This window comes from Aphis gossypii, chromosome X (assembly GCF_020184175.1).
Source record: "Aphis gossypii isolate Hap1 chromosome X, ASM2018417v2, whole genome shotgun sequence".
Classification (NCBI taxonomy): Eukaryota; Metazoa; Arthropoda; class Insecta; order Hemiptera; family Aphididae; genus Aphis; species Aphis gossypii.
The window spans coordinates 35,890,049-35,910,586 of record NC_065533.1 but is presented as its reverse complement, the minus strand read 5'-3'; the positions used below and the strand labels follow the sequence as shown (position 1 = coordinate 35,910,586).

The window sequence follows — 20,538 nt, the reverse complement described above, 5'->3', positions numbered from 1 at the left end:
CATAAATAAAGTAATTTAATTATTTGTTTTGTCATCTCTTTTTGTATTATTTCTCATTCTGCAAAAAGACTTAATTCAAAAAATCAAAAAGGTCAACAACTATTATAAAATGGTTCGAAAACCTAGCAATCTCACTTATAGGTATTATAGGTATACCCTTTGATTTATATGTACTAAACTACTAATGTTCTCAGATTTCCTAGCCACTTATACTAACATCAAACTATCTTCTATGGGCTATATTTCACACATACAGAGAAATTCAATACAAATATGTAGTATCGAGACAGGACCACATGTCTAAGTCATTTTGGCATAAAAAAAAAACACAACACACTCAATTGAGGTGCATTACAGTTTTATTTTGAGTTTTAGTACATTAAGTATTTATGTTGTATTATAATAATTACATACATTCACTTATCATATAAAATACCTATGGAATAACACATATTATATATTTTTTTTAATTTTATTAATAGTCTTTTTATTCATATCACGGTTAGTTGTTACTATATAAATATATATTTTTTTTTCTGTTAACAACAATATTGTTAATGTTTTGTAGGTATATGACAATAACAAATTTTCATAAAATATAGGCACTACTTGGAAATTATTAAATAAAAAAGAAACCGGTTTTCAACATTGTTAATAATCAGTCGTAATTTAAATAAAATGTAGACAATATATTTGAAATTACTAAATCTTGCAACACAATATGAAATATTTTAGTATTTTTCAACATTCACAAAGCATAATATAATATAATTATTAATTATGTGTGCCTATTAAAGAATATAGGGATACGAGTATAAAAAAAAAATCATTCATAAAAATTAAATGAATACACAAAAGATTAATAGAATTATATAATAACGTTTATAACCAATATAATAATAATGTATACATTTAGATAATCTATTTCACAATAATAAATAAATAAATAAATACTCGTTGATTATAACTAATAAGGTCAGTCAAGATGCAATAATAATAATAATGAGCGTCTTTTGGAAAATTGTATTCAAATATATTTGGACGGATTTAGTAAAAATTATCAATAATAATAATTAAATATTTTTATATAAAATATGAAATACTTAATAAACAAAATATATCAAATTTCTCATTATTTTTCCACCTTCGACAATAACTAATACATAATGGAAGGTTAAGTACTTGCATAGTTGCATGTATTGCATTAATTATCCTAACTAAACCTTATTACTTAACATGACTAGTAATATACTGTAATAAAAGGCACATATATTGTAATACTGAAGTCTGTAATACATTTAGAATTAATACGTTTAAAATTGGAAAAGAAACATAAAATTATTAAACTAATATAATTATCTAAATAACAATAAGAAAAAAAAGGTTAACAAGACAAGAATATAATTTTAAAAATAAACGTATAGTTTCAACTTAACTAAACTATTTAACAACAATACTATAATTCTACTATATAAAAAAAAAAAATATTACAGGATTATAATTCATTACATATGGTGTCCATGAAGATTGGTGAGGGTAATGTAAGTGTCATCACTAAACCACTAAAGTTAGTAAACCTTCAACAGACACATCATATAAAAAATATATATATTTTTGGACGGATTATATAAATTAGTCTATTAGTTTCCACAAGGTTAGGTTTAATAACTATGATATTATAAAAATATATGTTGTACAGTTTGATCGTAGCTAGTTGGGATGACAGCTAACCATTTACATGGATGGACTCTGATGTAAACAATTAAAATAAAATGTTATCTACAAAAAAAAAAAAGTATTCAAAACCCCATGTACATCACAAATACCGACTGATATAGATAAAGAACAATCAGGAACTCGAGCTAATAAAACTAGTCAAACAATAATAAAATGTGAAAAATCATTTCTATGTTTTTCTTTGGTAAAACGTTCCAATATTTCCGAAGAAAAAAAAAGACTAACATTTTTTAAATGACCTAATATTTTGTTAAGTTATTTAACGATATATTAAAATATTAATGGTCTATCATTCCATCATTTACAAAAAAAAAAAAAAAAAATGAAAATGAAACAAAAACAATAAGAAAACTTAGAGAGCCATTGTTTCATTTCAAACTAATTCAATTAATATTCTTGAATAATAATACATATCCTTGAATTTGCATTTATACAATACACCTAACAATTTAATTATTATTAATATTATTACGTATGACAATATAATGTTAATTATTAGATGGCCGATTTTTAAAATATATTAAAACTTTAGTATAGCAAACAAGAGAATTTAAGTTTGCAAATATTTTACAATTGGTGATTTAAATGACTTCAAGTGATAAACGTTTTTTTATCAAATCAGTAAGAACATCTAAATATTGTTGAGTACTGTTGAGTGCCACTCTTGAATTTTGATGACCAAACATACCGCCGCTGTTAACAATTTGTTCTAATTTTATCATTACATCAGTAACATCTGCTTTAGTTATATGTCTATCACTGACATTGACACAATTTGTATGTTCCAAAATTTTGTCAGCAGTTTGAAACAGTTGATCAGCCATCAAAGATAAATAATCTAAAAAATGAGTAAGTATAATTTTATGAAAACATATAGTATTTAAAAATGTACTCTTTAAATTTTTTTGTTGGCCTATTGTTCCGCTGTTTTTGGTTTTCATTGTCAAATCATTACTACGATTTCTAGATTTTTCAAATGGTTTACTTGACGGACTCTTTAAATTCATTTCACTCACACTTCTTGTTAATGAAGAATTGTTACGACTGAAATAATTAAAAAACAAAAATCAATTAAATTAAAATTTATCATTTTATGTAAAATAGAGGATTTATACCTAGGTACAATAGGATTTATTCTGGAATGCATGGTTTGATTTGTTTTATTATTATGTAAAGATGTGAAAAATTCTTCTGAACTAGAATCTTCATTATGTCCAATATTATTTAGAGCAGCTAAAAATTAATTTAAGAATAAAAAATAATGTTTTAGTATAATTATAAAACACTGTTTTACTTGTAGATTGTGAAGAAGTTGTACTTCTTCGACGTAAAAGATTTGATTTATTCATAATAATTTTATTTTGTGACGATATTGTTGGTCTCATAACTCGTATAGCTGTTGTATTTTTCTTTCCACCAGCAGTAGATTGACTGGCATCACTCTCAGAATCACTCTGCAATGTTATATTTAATATACTCATATATTTATTATTAAGAAATATAACATGTTAAATTAATATACCTGATCCAACATGTTGACAGAACTACTTCTATGCATATTGCTGATAACTGTTTTCTTTGAAAAACTTTTAGAATTTGTTTTTGAATTATCTGAACCTGGTATTAAAAAAAATATAAACTTATTAGCTTTAACGAATAACATCAACAAATTTTAGTAATTTGAAATCACTTACCACCTCCATTGAATGTGTTATAAGGCTGACAATCTTTTATTGGTGTACTTGTAGACAAATCTACTAAAGAACATACCCTGCGTATAGTCCCAACACCGTTTGTTTGTTTATCAACTAAAAATATGAATATAAAATGAAATAAAAATTTGTAATAAAATGATCTACAATAAATCTTAGGTTTATTTAAAGGACATTGAAACCACTTGTGCTATTTATGTCTTGCGAACATTCAACATAACAAATTTTCACTAAGATTAGTTGTACAATATACACATGTAGTATGTTATTTACCATAAAATATAATTTATAAAAATAGCGTAGAATTCATTGATAATTACAATTTTCAGGCCAAAACTTAAAAATAATAAAATAATGATCATCATTGTAAAGTATTTGAAAATGTTTTATATAGTGAAATGTTATGTCTAACCAGAAATAATAAGTTATTGTTGTCTTAGTGGATATTTACCAATTATCATAATAGTTGTTATAGTATTATATGACAATTAATGTTGTTTATCCTTATGACTGATAAAATATCTAAAACCAAATTTATGTCATATGAAAATAAACGCTACCAAAACAAAAACAACAACAGTCCGAAGAGATCAAATATATACCAACCCAGTTATAAAATTAAACAACACTGTAATACAAGAAGTCGAACAATTCCCCTATCTGGGAAGTGTAATAACATATAATAATATATCCACTATTGACATAAAAAAAAAAAAGAATAACTTTAGCCAAACAAACATTTATAAAGAAAAACTATTAACTAGCAAACCCCTTAACATCGAAACAAAGAAAAAATTCATTAAAACATTTGTGTGGAATGTGTTACTATATGGATGTGAAACTTGGACTATCAGGAAAAATGAAAAGGACCGCTTAGAAGCAATGGAGATGTGGATTTGGAGAAAAATGAACAAAACATCATGGGTTGAAAGGAAAACAAATAAGCAAGTGTTAAAAGATGTAAGAGAAAAAAGGAATATAATAAAACACATATTAAAAAGGAAAACGAAATTAATCGGGCACCTATTCAGACATAACACATTTATGAAAAAAATCTTCGAAGGATAGACCTTGGGAAAAAGATTTAGAGGACACCCAAGAACATTATACTTCCAAGACCTCAAACAAATTGAAAAACATGGCAAATGACAGAGACTTATGGCTATCATGACAAGAAGAGGCCTTTAGATGATGATGATAGGATAAGAGACACTATTAAAAGAATAACAAAATACAAATAGTGAGTTATGAATGCAAATCGATCATTACATAGAAACTGCAGAGTAAAAATAATAAAATAATTGCAATTGACATAAGATCGATATGAATAAAAAAAAGATGGAAAATAATCTAGAAAGAAAAACACAATATTCTTAATCAATATTACATACCTGATAAATGGTTACGAACTGGTAATTTTGATGGAGATTTTCCATAATTTCTACTTAAATCACATATACTTTGACTAGCTTTTAAATTGGAATGAGCTCCCAACTAGAATAAAATAAAAATTATAATGATTCTTAAGATGTTTCTTAGTTACAAAATAATATTAAATAAGTACGTTTTGTAAAGTTCTTCGAGTTTCTTCAATTCTTTGCTGAAGTTCTTCTCTTTTACTTTGAGATTCAATATTTGTATTCTGTTGTACTGTAGATCCATTATTATTTCCTTTATACTGTGAAGAAATACTTCTTTTACCTAAAAGTTTGACAAATTAAACAATAATGCAAAGAATTATTTAAATAATTTTAGCTAAAATTTACTTGGGAAATGATATTTGTTGTCTTGAAAATCAGTTTCAGTTCCTCCAAGTGATTCAAAAGTATTCTTTAAGAATTGTTCGCGTTTTTCAATCATATCTAATCTTTCAGTACTAAAACGAAAAAAATTAATCAACAAAGTAATAACATTTAAAACTAAAATTCTAATAAGCTCACCTAGTTGAAAACATTGTTAAATTTTTGTCTGAGTGGTCAACACTTGGAGTTGAAGTATCATCATCATCTTCATCACTTCCTTGGCTGCCTGACATAGAATGACTAGATAAATCAGTAAGCCCAGATGATAATAAACGATCTTTTTGTTTAATAGCTTTTGATTTTCTTTGAGACATTCTAAGAGCATCAGAATCTAACTTTGTAATTGTATAATCACTAAATAAAAAAAAAATTGTATGTGTTAACTGTCATAAACATAAATTATTTAAGAATTTACTTGACAAGATCATCATTATTTGATGGGTAATACAGAACAGTATTTTTAATTTTTTCATTACCAATCCATTCACCTTCAGAATCTTCAATATCACCATCATGATCATTACTTTCTAATTCCTAAAATGTTTTTAACATACACATACATTTCTTTTAATTTACATTTCAATAAAACTGATAATTACCTCATTTTTAAAGCTGCCTAATGAACTATCATCAGTTAAATTACGAATACGCTGAATATCTGAGATGGTTTGTGAATTTGTCTTTTCAGATGTTAACTGTATTAATTACATTAATAATTAAAATATTGTAACAAAATAAAAAATATTATTGTACGGATAAATGTATGTTTAATAATAAATATTATTAAAAATGTATAAATATATATATAAAATGACAGAAACTAAAAATGGAAAAAGACCTAGAGGACAACCAAGACAGATGTGTTAAATCACAGTCAAACCAGATTTTGAAAGTTTTCTAGATCACAACTGTGTACCAGGATCTAGAATAGAGAAGAATTAAAATAGAGAAATATGGTGGAAAATATTTGAAGCCACAAAAGCCTTAAATGGGCTCTAAAAGCTAAAGAAGAAGAATACGTTTTGAGAAGGATATTAAATCAAAATTGTTGTCCCATAGCTAAAATATATGTTATGCTTACAATCATATAGAATAATAATTTTAAAGAACCTAAAAGATATACTTAAATTTATTCTGTTTTCTGCATATTAATGGGTAGGTAAAATAAAAGATCTTAATATTTTTAATTTAAATTAATTATAATTTAGGTTATACTATAGGTTCATATAAAAACCCTAAAACATATTCTATTCAAGATTTATATTTTTTGTTTTTTAATACTTACATGAGTTAAAGTATTTTCCTCAAAATCATGTGGTACAAATACAGGAGGCATACGCATTGTCTAAAAAAACAATAGTCAAATTAAAATACACATCATTTTTTTTATGATTTGATAGAAAAGAATACTGAATGAATTTAAATTGTTATGGTTTAAGAGACAGATTACAGTAGATACATTAAAAATTAATAATTGATTTACCTTCTTTGGTACTATTAATGACTCTTTTTGACTTTCTGGATAAATTGATCTGCTAGTTTCAGTACCACTATCTACAGAACTATCATCCTTAAAACAATCAGAGTCATCTTTATTAATAGGTAGTTGCAAAATACTACTGGGTTCTGATGAACTAGTTGCTCGCTGAGCCCATTGTCCTTTGGGGGCGTTTATTTGATTTTGAGAAGTATTTAACAGTGTATTAGTTGGAATATCATCAGAGACTTGGTTTTTGGCCCATAATGGTAATTGTCCATCTCTGTTAAATAAAACAAATTAAAAACTTGGCAATAGATTAAGCTAAAAATTGTTACTTACGCAGGAATACTAAATGTGTTTGTCTCATTTTCTTCGACTACTTTATGTGTAAATGGTATACTTTCATTTTCAATAATTGAAACAGGTACAGATCTAAAATAAACAAATAAATTGTTATAATATTGTAGTTAGTTTGCGTATCACATTAATAACTCTTTAGAATTTTAGTTTCAAAAATATTTTATTGAAACTTAAAATGCATTTTTTTTTTTTTTAACAAATTGCATAACAGGGTGATTTTAAATTGTATTTACAATGCATAAAATATCATAAATAACCATAATAATTATAATTAATTACATCAAAATAGAATACCTTTCAATTTTAGTTATTTGTTTCTTATGAGAATTAGCGTGTTTAATCATATCAGATGGCATTCGCCAAACAAATATGCAACCATCTCCACTAGCTGATATTAAATGTTTACTGTCATTAGTAAACCTTAATCCAGTAACTAGTTCTGAATGTCCATACATAGTAGCCAAACATTCTCCGGCTACAAAATCATATACACACAATGTTTTATCAGTGCAACTAGTAGCAATAAATGATCCACTTCTGTCTAATACTACCTGCTCAAAAAAATTTGAAATGAACATTTATTTTTAATTAAAAAAAAACAAATATAATATGATTACTTTGATAAGTGAGCCTTCATCTCCTACAGATCCTTTGAATGTTTTAGTGTGTTTTCCAGATGTTGTATTGTATACTCTGATATTTCGATCTTGACATGCAGTCATAATATGTTTCTGTTTAGGATCCACTTCCATATCATAAAATGTGGTTTTTCCTGACACATAATGATCATGTACAAAACTATCTTGGTTCTTATCACCTGACTAAAATAAGCAAATAATACACTTATTAAATTTATTCAAATGTATCGATATACACAATAATCAATTTTATATTTAATTAACCTCATTGTAATTTCGAAATATAATTGATTTGTCTGCTCCACAAGAAACCATTTGAAGTTTACTGTGAGAATTTATAAACCGAACAGCTGTAATTGATGATGAATGATCATCTAATGTTTGTGTAAAATCATATCCCTAAAAAAAAAACGTACATTTGTTTTATTAATAAAACTTGTTTTAATAAATGATACAAAACATTTATAATTACTTACTTTGTTAACATTAAATACATGTATCAATCTATCTCTAGAAGCCGAAGCAAACAACTTAATCTTGTCATTGTACTTGGTATAATCTAAATACAAAACTTCAGCATCATGGGCTTCAATTAAACAAACTTGTCGTAAAGTTTTCAAATCATGAACCCTATAAAATTTACAAAAATTAAAACTCATATAAAATAAATATGTGAATTTATAAAATATTTATATCATATTAAACGAAGATTTTAAGTTGAAATTTTGTTTTTACAGTAAAATATCCCTTGGATATTGAATGAACTGGAAATTGTCAAAAGGAACGTAACATAATACATCATTAAGAGAACGTCATACCTGCATGTGTTGTCTCCACGTTATATACATAGACTAAACTAAATTTTTGTTTAGCAGAACCGATTTTATGCAGTTTTCTTTAATATTAGAGTCAATTTACCTACTGTTAAACTTAAAGATATAATATTTATGGAAGATCTCGAAGGCTTGTGTTTTAATTTTTAAGCGAGTTATAATATTATGTAAATTGTTAAAACTTTAAAATGCTCGTTACACACTTAAAAATAAAATAAAAATCAATAAAAGCCTACGAGATGCCCAACATAATATTATTACCTTTAAGTTTAACAATAGGTAAATTGATTCTAATATTAAAGCTACCAGCATAAAATTGATTCTGCTGAACGAATTTGCTATGTTGTTTACTTGTATGTATGTAAGACGGAGACAACACATGCAGGTGTGGCATAATTTTAATATTAACAGTAAATTTACAATTTGTACATAGTTTATTAATATTATAACACAATAAGTAAATGTGAGTCAAGAAAGTGTCTCTTTAGTAGCACCCTAAAAACCTAATATTAGACAAAATTCTAAGATTTTAAGTTAATTGCATTTCTTATTTTATAATATTACCTTATGTTACCAGAACGATCTCCAGATGCAAGATGTACACCATCAGGACTAATTCGTATTGCTCGAACACCATTCCTGCCATCATATGATGATGAATCATTTTTATCAACTAAATTTGATTCTGTATTCTTAATAAAATTTAGTTCTGGATCAATGTAAATTATTTTAAGAAGTTCCTAAAAAAGAAAAGTTGACAATTATAAATATTTCAAGAAAGTCTAATATAGTATTCATACTTACATTACTGTAGATATTCTTTTGATAAAGCGATTTTCTATCACATTCTATTCTATCTAGATTCCAAACTCTAATGGTATCATCACTTGAGCATGTTATAAAAGAATTTCTTGGAATTTGTAAATCGTGTTCTAATGCAGGATACATCTCTACTCCCCAAATACATGCTGAATGAAATAGAAAGGAATTTGATTTTCCCACCTAATTAAAAACATTTTAGATTAGATATGAAAAGGAAAAAATAAGATAATGCACATACCCTTTTAATATCTTTAACATCCCAAACATATAAACTGTGATCATTGTAAACACAGGTGACCTTCATATTAGTTTCATCATAAGCAAGTGCTATAGCATCAGGATACTTCGCATTTGGTGGTATATTAGCCATATGACTAAAAAATCAAGATTATCTTAAAGTAAAAAACGAAAATTTATTTGTAAAAATTATTACCTAATATCATGTCCTTGAGCTACATCAACGCCCAAATAATGGGTTCGTGGTAAAGTTGTTACAAATTGAAGAGTTCCTGGATTAAAACACCTAACAATACCTTCAGCACATCCAACAAAAATAAACTGATTACCAATGGCCATACAGTTAGCACTAGTAGTCTAAAAAATAATAAAATTAAATAAAAACTGAAAGTATATTAAGATAATTTAAATTTACTTTTAATTCAACCCATCTATCTAATAATCTACGATTATTAAATTCACACAATAATCCTGATTTTGTTATTGCATAAGTGTAATCTTTTAGTTCACCATGTCCACAACAAACATCAATAAAATCATTATTTCTTTGTTCTCCTAAAATTGCTGACCGACCCATTAATGGTACTGGTTCTTTGTACTAAAATAAGAATATTAATATAAAAAATAATGATAAAATTATAATTTAGAATTAAATTATTACAAAACCTTTAACTTACTGTAACTGATCTAGAAGACTGTAAGTACCAAAATTTTACATGTCTATTGCCGATTGTAATAAAGTTACCATTATCAGAGAAGGCAATAGCTTTAATTTTAGCAGACACTTTGTTGGATGCATATTTTAAATTTAATTTCCATTCCCAAACATTCACAATCATGTCATGTTGCGATCCTACAGAAACTAAATATTTTTGGTTGGGGGAAAAAGCCTATAAATAAAAAAAAAATATTTAAAAATTATAACACGAGTTTTATAAAATAGTGGGTCTTGAACAAATTTAAAACTCACCACACAATTTATTCCATATTTATGACCTGGGAATTCAGCTATTTGGGTAAAATCTGCCATATCCCAAACCCTAACATTTGACTGATGACCACATTCCCCAGTACCAAGATATCTTCCATCAGACGAAAATGTTAAGCATGTTATTGACTTTCTACAGATGTTAGACAAATGCGTTTCAGAACCCAAAACTGGATTGTGGAATACCACAGTACATCTAAAAATAATTGTGTTTGTAATATATATAAATATAAATGTATAACTGAATGCAACTGAAATACAATACCTACATTTTAAATTAAGTATGTTAACATTGTATAATACGAGTATAATATAAAGTAATAATTGTAATTGTCTGACTTGAAATTTACCATAAAAATAAATTAACATAAAATAAAATAATTGAATTATCTATAAATTAAACAGCTTAACTGAAATTTAGTAGCATTAAATATCTTTGACTCACAACTTTAATATTCTAATTTAAAATCTGATAGTTTATTAAAAGTTATGCTTAAAGTTATTTTTTAAAAAAAATCCCAAAAACTAATCAAAACAATTTTTTTTATTAACTTTAAGTCAAGGTGTAATACATACAATACAATACATTATTGTTTCTTTTTGGAATTTACTTCAGTTAAAAAACAGTGACACTAATTTCCAACAAATTAATTTCTATATTATTAAAAGCAATAATGCAGTAAGTTTGATTAAAAGACTATATATATATAATATTAAAAAACAGTGTATTAACAATTTTAATAAAATCAAATTTTTATAATTATACTATAAGAATAATTAAGCAATAATAATAATAAATCATAAATTGATCAAATACATATAATGTAGAAAATAAAAGTTGTTTTAAAAGAAAATAATTATTTTCTTAAGTTTGATAATCATACAATAACAATTTCCATAATAAATAAAAATAAAATGTGTTTATTTTTAAATATTTTGCTTATCTTTTTTTAATTATATAATATAGTCTTATTGAAAACAAAAATGATATACAGTATATCCTGATATGTGTATTTATTCTGTATTCTGTATAAATGATTGGTTTTTAGTTTCAAATAATAAAATTCCATTAAATCTTTTAATATTTATTTTAAGCATGGTGATTAAACTTAAAACTATTTATATTTTATCTTTTTATTTATTATTGTATGTAATTATTTAAACTAAATATGAATTGTTTTTATACTTCAAATTTTCTATGTAAACAATTAATAGTATCATATAATTGAGTTCTTTTTACCAGTAATATATTATATATATATATATACTTTGTTCACAATAAGAAATAACTTTAATGGCAACCAGTCTTCATTGACGGCAGTCAGGCTATGAGCATCTGTCATCCCACCAAATCTACTACTCCTATTTATAAGTTAACCCCCGAGATTCCTTCTTATTATGAACAGTGTATATATTTATGATATATAAAAAAACTAAATAAATATGTAATTAGTTAAAATAGTTTTTTAAATGAAAATTATACTTTTCACAAAATATAATTATATTTAAAGTATACAACAAATTCAAGACTTTGATAAAAAAATATAATTATATTTAAAGTATACAACAAATTCAAGACTTTGATACCGATATAAATACACTATTATTGCTTTCAATAAAAATATAGTAGATATAAAAAGTCTTTTGATAGAAGCATGATCAATACTTCACTTGGTTAAAATGAGTAAAAAGGAAAAAGTACACATTTGGCAGAAACATATATAGGTTAAAAAAGGATCTAATAAAACTAAAAAAAAAAAAATAAATTTTAAAATTTAAATAAAACCTACTTATTTATTAAAGTATTAGTGGCTCACAAAATTTTAATAATTTTTAAATACTTAAAGAAAAAACTATAATTGTAACTTACCCTGCTGGATAAGCAATGGTTCCAGTATTCTTATCGACATCTAATGATGAGTTTGTTGAAACTGTCAAACCAATAACCCTTTCAAGTTTAATCTAAAAATGAATAATAAATATACTAAATATTTATTAGTTGTTAATACTTAACTTTTTCATAGTATACTGGGAATGGTACGAAAAAACAGCTTTTTTAAAATGATACATAAAAAACTTATGTAAAACATTACATTCATATAAAACATAATACATAACAGAAATATATATAACTTATGCTTTTTTAAAACTTTTTTGGAAGATTTAGACACCTTTATTGCTTTAAAATTCATACTCTAAATTAATAACCATCATTTTTACATTTTAAATTTAAATTTTCAATACAAAATATTTTTTTCAAAATGTTGATAAAAATTTTTTAAAAAAGGTAGGTTATTATTTAAAATTATTTTAAGTTAAAATAAGCTAAATGGAATGTAACAAGAGTACCAAACCAAATATATGTCTATTAAGGCTGAGATTTCGATGCACTTTTCATTTTTATCTAGAGCACTGGTTCTCAAACTCTGCTCCGCAAAGCCCTAGGGCTCTACGATACTAATCTAGAGGCTCCACGGGCACATCTGAATTTAAGTACATATATCATTATTTGTTAAATTGTTATAAGTTACATTTATATTGTATAAAGTTTGTATATTAGCAATTTATTGATCCATAATTGTTTGAGTTCTAAAATTGGTATTTCAAGTTTTTGGGGCTCTGTGAATTATTTTTGCATATCAAGGGCTCCGCGAAAAAAAAAGTTTGAGAATCTCTGTTCTAGAGGTTGCTGTAAGATGCTCGGCTGGTCACGAATCCATAATATGTACTTTTGAATGAAAATAAGAAAATTTATTTTGCTTTTTTTTGGCAATTTTTAATTTAATAATTTCCGACGATTTTTTTTATGGTATTATAGGGTTTTCCCTTTATTGGAGTTTTTGGGTCCAAAATTCAAACTCTTAATTTTATTTTAAAATTTTACACGCTAAAGCGAGTTTTATATAAATTTATATTTATTTTGTACAAATTAAATTCTGGATAATATAAGGATATAACAACAAATAATTTGGTGTTCTTTAATCAACAAAAATTTACTAGCGGAAACAAAAGATCATTTTTATTTGAAATTCTTAAACAATCTTAGGTGATTCAGTGTAAAGTTCAGAGTATACAAGTAAATTAATATATAATCCAAAGCTATCAAAAGTTAAAAAAATATAAATAAGGAAATTATTGTTTTTTTAGATTAAAATAAATCCAAGTTAAAGTTTTGATATGAAAAAAATATTTTAATTACTTATTTTAAATTAATTAATTTAATCAAATATTATTTAAAATTTATTAAAAGTAAAAACAATTTCTCTGTATTTTTTAGAGCATTATATAGAATTTGTAGGGCATTAAAGCATTTTTTAGGGTTTTATAAGGCATTACATTCCCAGTCCTATCTATTACTAATTTAAACTTAAATATTTCAAATATTTATAACTAATTTACTACTAGTTTGAAATATATTTAGACATACAAAGTGTTTACTCTTACAATAATCACCTTAAATTACAAAATTTAATTGAAAATTGTATGACTTACTTTGCCACCTTGTGAATCACCAGATCGACCACGTTTTAATGTTGGTGGTCGAATTAGCTTACTAGGTTGATTAAATGGTGATAAATTCTCCATTGTGTCAAGTGCTCATTATCAACTTGATATAATATTATGATATTTTTTATTTGTTACTTGTTTTTTCAAAAATAAACATACATCATGCATTCCAATATAGTATATCATAATCTGAAATAAACAAAAAACAATTAACCTAATATAAACATACTAAAATATTAAATAGGTAATTATAATATACGTAAAATGTTGAACTAAATATAAAACTGTTTTTTAAACTAGAAGTCATAACATTTAAAAATAATTTGTTTTTACAATTTGCAAATTCAAAATGTAATGTATATTTTATAATTATTAGTATTTGGAACTTAAATAAATTTAAAAATTGATAAACTATACACATTAAAAATCTAAAATAACATTGAAAAAAATTTTCAAAATTATTAAAATTATTACTTATTAATAAATAGTATATAATAGTATTTTTTTTTTATTATTTATAATAAACTATAAACTATAATATTAAAGAAATTTAATGAACAGTTAATTGGATTTAAATAATAAATAGTTGAAGTATACTCGTAAGCACAGGCTATGACAAAAAAAAAAAAGGTCCATCAAAAAGTGTTGTCATGTAAAAATAGTGTGATTCCCTTTTGCTATTTTCTACACATCTTTAAAAATAAATACATTTACAACTTCTTTCCAAAATTCACAGAAATTTAAATTTTTTATTTTAATTTGATGTGGTGTAAATTAAGAGTATGCAAAAGATATGTAACTCTTACTATACTCAAGCCTTAGTAATATTATAAAACCAATTTGTTTTTTGATCTTTATTTAAATATCTATTGATATACTTAGCATTAGTTACATGAAATATTTTAATTAAGATATGAAAATAAAAATACCAATTAAAATTTAAAAATAGTAGTTAATTTAAATTTATGAAATTGTTTTAACAAAAATATTACAAAGAAAATTAGTTTATTTTCAATATTTGAATAAGATTGAAAAAGTGGACTGTACAGTATTCATTTTAGTCAGATAAAAAATAATTTTATAAACATCAGTTTTTGTATACACATTTGACATTACATATTACATAATATACATAACATACTACACTAAATACTAATACAGAATTAATAGATATACATAATACACAAATTATCCATTGATATTAACCCCAGATTACACGCATTAAAAATATTCACATGATTCTACGCACACAGTGTTTTTGACCGTGTATTGAAACATATTAATTAAAACTTGATAAATTGAAATAATCATTATTTTATTGCTCTTAAATAAATAAAAATTGTCAAATACTTTTATTGATAAACAAATTAAACTTCCATATAATGTTATTATATATAAGGTTATACCACAGTATACCACATACACAGTCTTTTAGACAGTTTTTTCAATAGATAATGAATTTAGAACCTTTCTATAGTAGGTACAGACATCGAATTTTATTTAATTGGGAGTTAAATCTTATTTTAGTTTATCAATTAATTAGAACAGTGTTTCCCAAAGGGTGTTCCGTAAAATTTGAAAGGTGTGCCACGACAGCTTGAACTTACCCAACATCATTATATACATATTATTCGATAAGTAGATAATATTTACCTATCCAAAGTGTGCCATGACTTATAATAACTAATAATAATGTGCCGTGAAGGGAAAAAGTTTGGGAACCACTGAATTAGAAGGTACCTAGGTTAGGTTAGATCAGTAGTTCTTAACTGGTGTTCCGTGAATTTAATATAAGTGTTCCGACTAAATTTTAAAATCAGTGAAAAAAATTTTATTTAGTATTTCTATTTTCATTCTCTTAACATTTTGACTTTTAAAACAAAACACAATGATATAAGTAAGACATTTTACTAACATATTTGCAAACTATTTTATGCTATACATTTATTGTTTAATATATTATTAAACAATTAAAAATTAATATAATAACTGTTTTATTTTACGGCTGTGTTTCGCGAAAACCTCATAAAATGTTAAGTGTTCCCTCATTCGAAAAAGGTTAAGAACCACTGGGTTAGAGTAATATTTCATAATTTTGAAGCAATGAACAAAATTCTAAAAGCTCGGTCTTTTTGACCACGATGTGTGTGTTCTAGGGTTAGATTTGTGCATAAAAAAAAAATCAGTTAGCAAATACAACTAGTATCATTCATAACTGCAATATTGTTGCATCTTTTTTCACTCTTGATTAAATGCTAATTACACTTTATGACATAAAATCTTCTATGAGAGTGAGAACCATTTTTTTTTCTCTTAATTAGTCTATTATGTTGGACAAAAAGCTTATGCTTGGCGAAGATAGAAATGCTGTATCCATATGTTTAACATTAATGATTTGATCTTTAAATTGATTTATATATTATATATACTCATCAACATAAATATGGTAAAAAAAAGACAACGAGTACATTTATCATTGTCCAAAATTTTAGTTTTTTGTTTTTTTTTTTTACAGTTTTTAGTGAACATAATTATCACTAGGGCCCAGATTTATATGCTCTAAAAACTGTAAAAATGTGTATTTATATCGTTATTTTGTAAAAATATATCCTTAAAAATAAAAAATATGCTAAAACAAATCTCTAGTTTCATTATTTTTAATAATTTTACATAAAATAATTTTATATTATGATTAATTTTCAATGATGATTGGAGTAAACAGAACTTTGTTGCACTTATTTTTGGCATTTTAAGTATAAATAAATAACATTTAATGAAAAAAAATATATGCAATCAGATCACGGCAAACACTTAGAAACACAACTAAAATATGGTTCACAAAAACTTATTCAATAACAAATTACTACAGATAGGTTCCCAATAGAATTTCTATAACATACTATGGTAATAGATAAATCAGATAAGGTTTCCATCGTAAATTTTATTGACTATATAATTATAACTATAAACACGTAATTTAATTAATATAATCAAAATATTAAATATAATGCATGTAAAAACCGTCTATATCCAAAGAAAATCTTAAAATACAGAAATATGCTGTACAATATGTTGAAAATGGCAAAATATGCAAGATAAAACTTTGTATTTCAGGTATATTGACTATAATTCAAACTTAAAACTTCTCTAGCTACTTTCTTGACGGTTTGAAAAAAACATACGAATGCATATAAAATCAGGCCCTAATTATTACTTTTCAAAAGGTTAATGTAGGTATTTGAAAAAAATGAATACCTCAATAAACTTTGTATAGATTTAACTTTAACTAGGTATATTATTAATGTATAATGTGATGATATTGTAAGACCAACAATTCATGAAATAGATAAGCTCAGAATCTTATATTACCTACCTACTTATTTTAACTTCTAAATATTATTGACTAATATAAGTTATGACCAACCAATTAATTATTAACAATTTAATTTAAAATATGTTAAAATAAAAGAATAACACTCAAATAATAAACAAAAAATCATATACCTACCTATCTAATTTAAAACTTATACTAATTAAGTAATGAAAAAATACATTAATTATTGTAAACATAATTCAATTATTTAAAAAAGAAATCCCTATGTATTATAGGTATTTAAATTAAGTATTAAATAAACTTTTAATTTCAATTGAGAATTTTAATAGACTAGTATAACAGTATATTTAAGTGAACCTGCAATAAAATAAAACCCTCAATAAAATATTTAAAAATCAATGTTCAATGTTCATAACTACTTTTGTATTGTTACGTAACAATTAAGTATAAATAATATTACACTACTTGATACTTATGTATACTCTAAAACCTCCAATGTTTTTATCGGATACTCTTAAATTCAAAATTATCAAACCACCTTGAATTAGTTATACTTAATGACTTGATGAATGATTTTTAAATCAAAAAAAATGTTTACATAGCCTGCATCCATAAGTAATAACTGAACACTACCTAATTAATATGTATTTAAATTACATTTATTTTTATTTTAACAGATACATGAAGTGATAAGTACCCATCTTTATTAGATTTCATATAACTTTTAGGATATATTTAACATAGGTACAATTTCAATTTAAATCTCTCCTATCATTTTTATTTTTTTTTATTTTTAGCTTCTTGTGGGGTCAAAAAAGGGAACACAGAACTGGGAAATACAAAAATTATATAGGTAATTTAAGTTTTTTTAAATAATCAAATTTATAGAATGGTGATTTATTAAAACAATTTATAGGTGGTTCATAAATTAATTTATTATTAATTACTATCATAACTTATTAGTAATAACTAATAATTAAAACGAACATTTGTACAGTGTTTTTTAACTTGACATAGTATTTATTTTCTAATTAGCATTGAAAACATTAAAAGTTCAAGGAAAAATCTACACATCTACCCAAGTAATTGGGACTTGAACTAAATATTTTATTTTTTTCTTATCAACTTGTATAATATCTACTATTCAAACTGTATGGCTTTACTGTTCAATAAAGTATATTCCTAATTGAAATATTTAAATTACTCATGCAACAAACAGGAAAATTAATTACCAAATAATAAGCAATTCAATAGATAGGATTAAGAGTAGTAGATAGTACTTACGTGAGTTATTCAGTGTTGTGGTACCGACAACGATTGTAACAAGTTGATGGCGGTTGGGGTGCCGAAACACCACTGTGACATAAATGACAACGGTGACTTCACAATACTCGAGGTGGAATTTATTGTAAACAAACGGAGAAAAAGAATAAAATGAAACTTAAGGCCTTCAAATGGCCAGTTCTAAATAAGGAGTAACGTATGTAGGCAGGTCGCGCTGTTAATTATGATGATGATGATAATAATAATAATAATAATAGTAGTAGTAGTAGTAATGTGTTGTGTCGAAACTCCAAATCCTTCGCACCTGCTGCTGCGACTGCAGTTCGTGTAGCGTTGTCGCGTCGACACTTGACGGTGACGCGCGCTCGATCACAGGGCGGACCCGAAAACGATTCGACGATAATTAATAATCAACGGAAAACAATAAGCAGAGAAAAAAAAATAATAACAAATCTACATATACATAATGGTTAATGGTATTGCGATAATAATACGTGTACGCACGCACAAAATCGCGATGTAACGTAATGATGATAGCCGTCTCGCAGGTTTTCGGACGTTTCGACCGTTGCGAAATGGACGGACCGGTTGAGACGGAACGTTTTCGTTTATTCTTTTCTATGGTTACGACCGGCCACCAGCACGACTGCAGGCAGCTGCAACTGCTACAAGTCGCAACGTACAAACAGCGTCACAGACGCACAGTGCCGATATTCCTCCGTCGTCGTCGGTCGGCGGTAGTCGGGACGCGCCGTCGCCAACACGGAAATAAAATATATCTGAACGTCCGACAGTCGGCGAATGTGTACAATTTTTTATTTTTTAGCTGTTTCGAGTTTTCCCGCGGGATATCGCATCTAGACACCGTACACAGACGTTACACATATGCAATTTGTTATTGCGTACACTGACAGCCAAGTGCCTATGTATAATAATTAACAAAATAAATTAAATATTATGTGACCAATAAAATATAAAAAAATATTGGTTATTAATATTATTTATGTTCTCACTAAATAGATCAGCTGTCCGATAGACGATAGTGCATCTGTGCATATAAATATATTATAATAATATAATTACACTTATTTAGTTTATCAATTAATATAATATAGATATTATTAGAGAGCCTATATTATAATATAATATATAAATATTATATAAAAAATAAAATTAAAAAATAATTATAATTATAATTATTTATAAAATAAATTTATATATATATAATATATTATCTAGGCTTTCTAGTTATTATCATAAAGTAAGTACTTGCCTACTTAAAGATATAGACATATATTATTATAATAAAATTAATATATATATAATTATTTTTATTATAAGTTACAACGATTGTTGACGATGGCGGGAAAGTTTAATGGACGCAGTATAATTTATATTTTATGGTTTATAGGTACCTACACCGGTATAATTTGGCGGTATAAAGGCACAAGTTATAAAGACAGAGCTATGCAGTACGCACTGGCAGGTTATTATTACACATATATAGGTAGTACCGTAGGTATCTACTTTTTAAGTGTATGCCTTATTATGCAGTGTATATACTTGTATACAGCATAGTGTCCATATAGATAGGTAGGTATATATTATATCACTAAAAAATATTCATACCGATACCGATATAATAAATATAGTAGGTAGGTCAATACCTACCTAGTTTATAGTTACATTATTATTATTATGTGACAAATGATACGAATAATTAGTCGTAGTTTCCACAATTTCACAATAAAAAAAAACAAAACCGTAATCGTCTTGAACCTACGTTGCATACCTACTCCTCAGT

General features: G+C 25.3%; 1 protein-coding gene across 1 annotated transcript; it reads right to left on the bottom strand.

Moving 5' to 3' along the window:
- Positions 1-568: 568 nt before the first annotated feature.
- Positions 569-19,370, bottom strand: LOC114129707 (mitogen-activated protein kinase-binding protein 1). Its single transcript, XM_027994513.2, has 29 exons — positions 18,735-19,370; positions 14,102-14,305; positions 12,480-12,571; positions 10,592-10,805; positions 10,299-10,511; positions 10,037-10,219; positions 9,818-9,978; positions 9,623-9,758; positions 9,367-9,564; positions 9,127-9,302; positions 8,206-8,359; positions 7,994-8,128; positions 7,709-7,912; positions 7,386-7,642; positions 7,071-7,163; positions 6,735-7,011; positions 6,537-6,596; positions 5,851-5,946; positions 5,667-5,785; positions 5,390-5,605; positions 5,216-5,325; positions 5,014-5,150; positions 4,841-4,943; positions 3,432-3,545; positions 3,260-3,354; positions 3,032-3,191; positions 2,853-2,970; positions 2,630-2,781; positions 569-2,575 (listed from the first exon to the last, which is right to left on the bottom strand). The coding sequence occupies exons 2-29, from the start codon at positions 14,192-14,194 to the stop codon at positions 2,319-2,321; spliced, it is 4,323 nt and encodes a 1,440-aa protein (XP_027850314.2). The 5' UTR covers positions 14,195-14,305; positions 18,735-19,370; the 3' UTR covers positions 569-2,318.
- Positions 19,371-20,538: the final 1,168 nt, after the last annotated feature.

Bases quoted from the DNA above. Each gene is read 5' to 3' on its own strand.
- LOC114129707 (XM_027994513.2), bottom strand. From the start codon at position 14,194: ATGGAGAATTTATCACCATTTAATCAACCTAGTAAGCTAATTCGACCA. The intron at 9,303-9,366 runs GTAAGTATGAAT...TTTCTTTTTTAG, and splicing joins AAAAGAATATCTACAGTAAT to GAACTTCTTAAAATAATTTA. The intron at 2,576-2,629 runs GTACATTTTTAA...CTCATTTTTTAG, and splicing joins CCAACAAAAAAATTTAAAGA to ATTATTTATCTTTGATGGCT.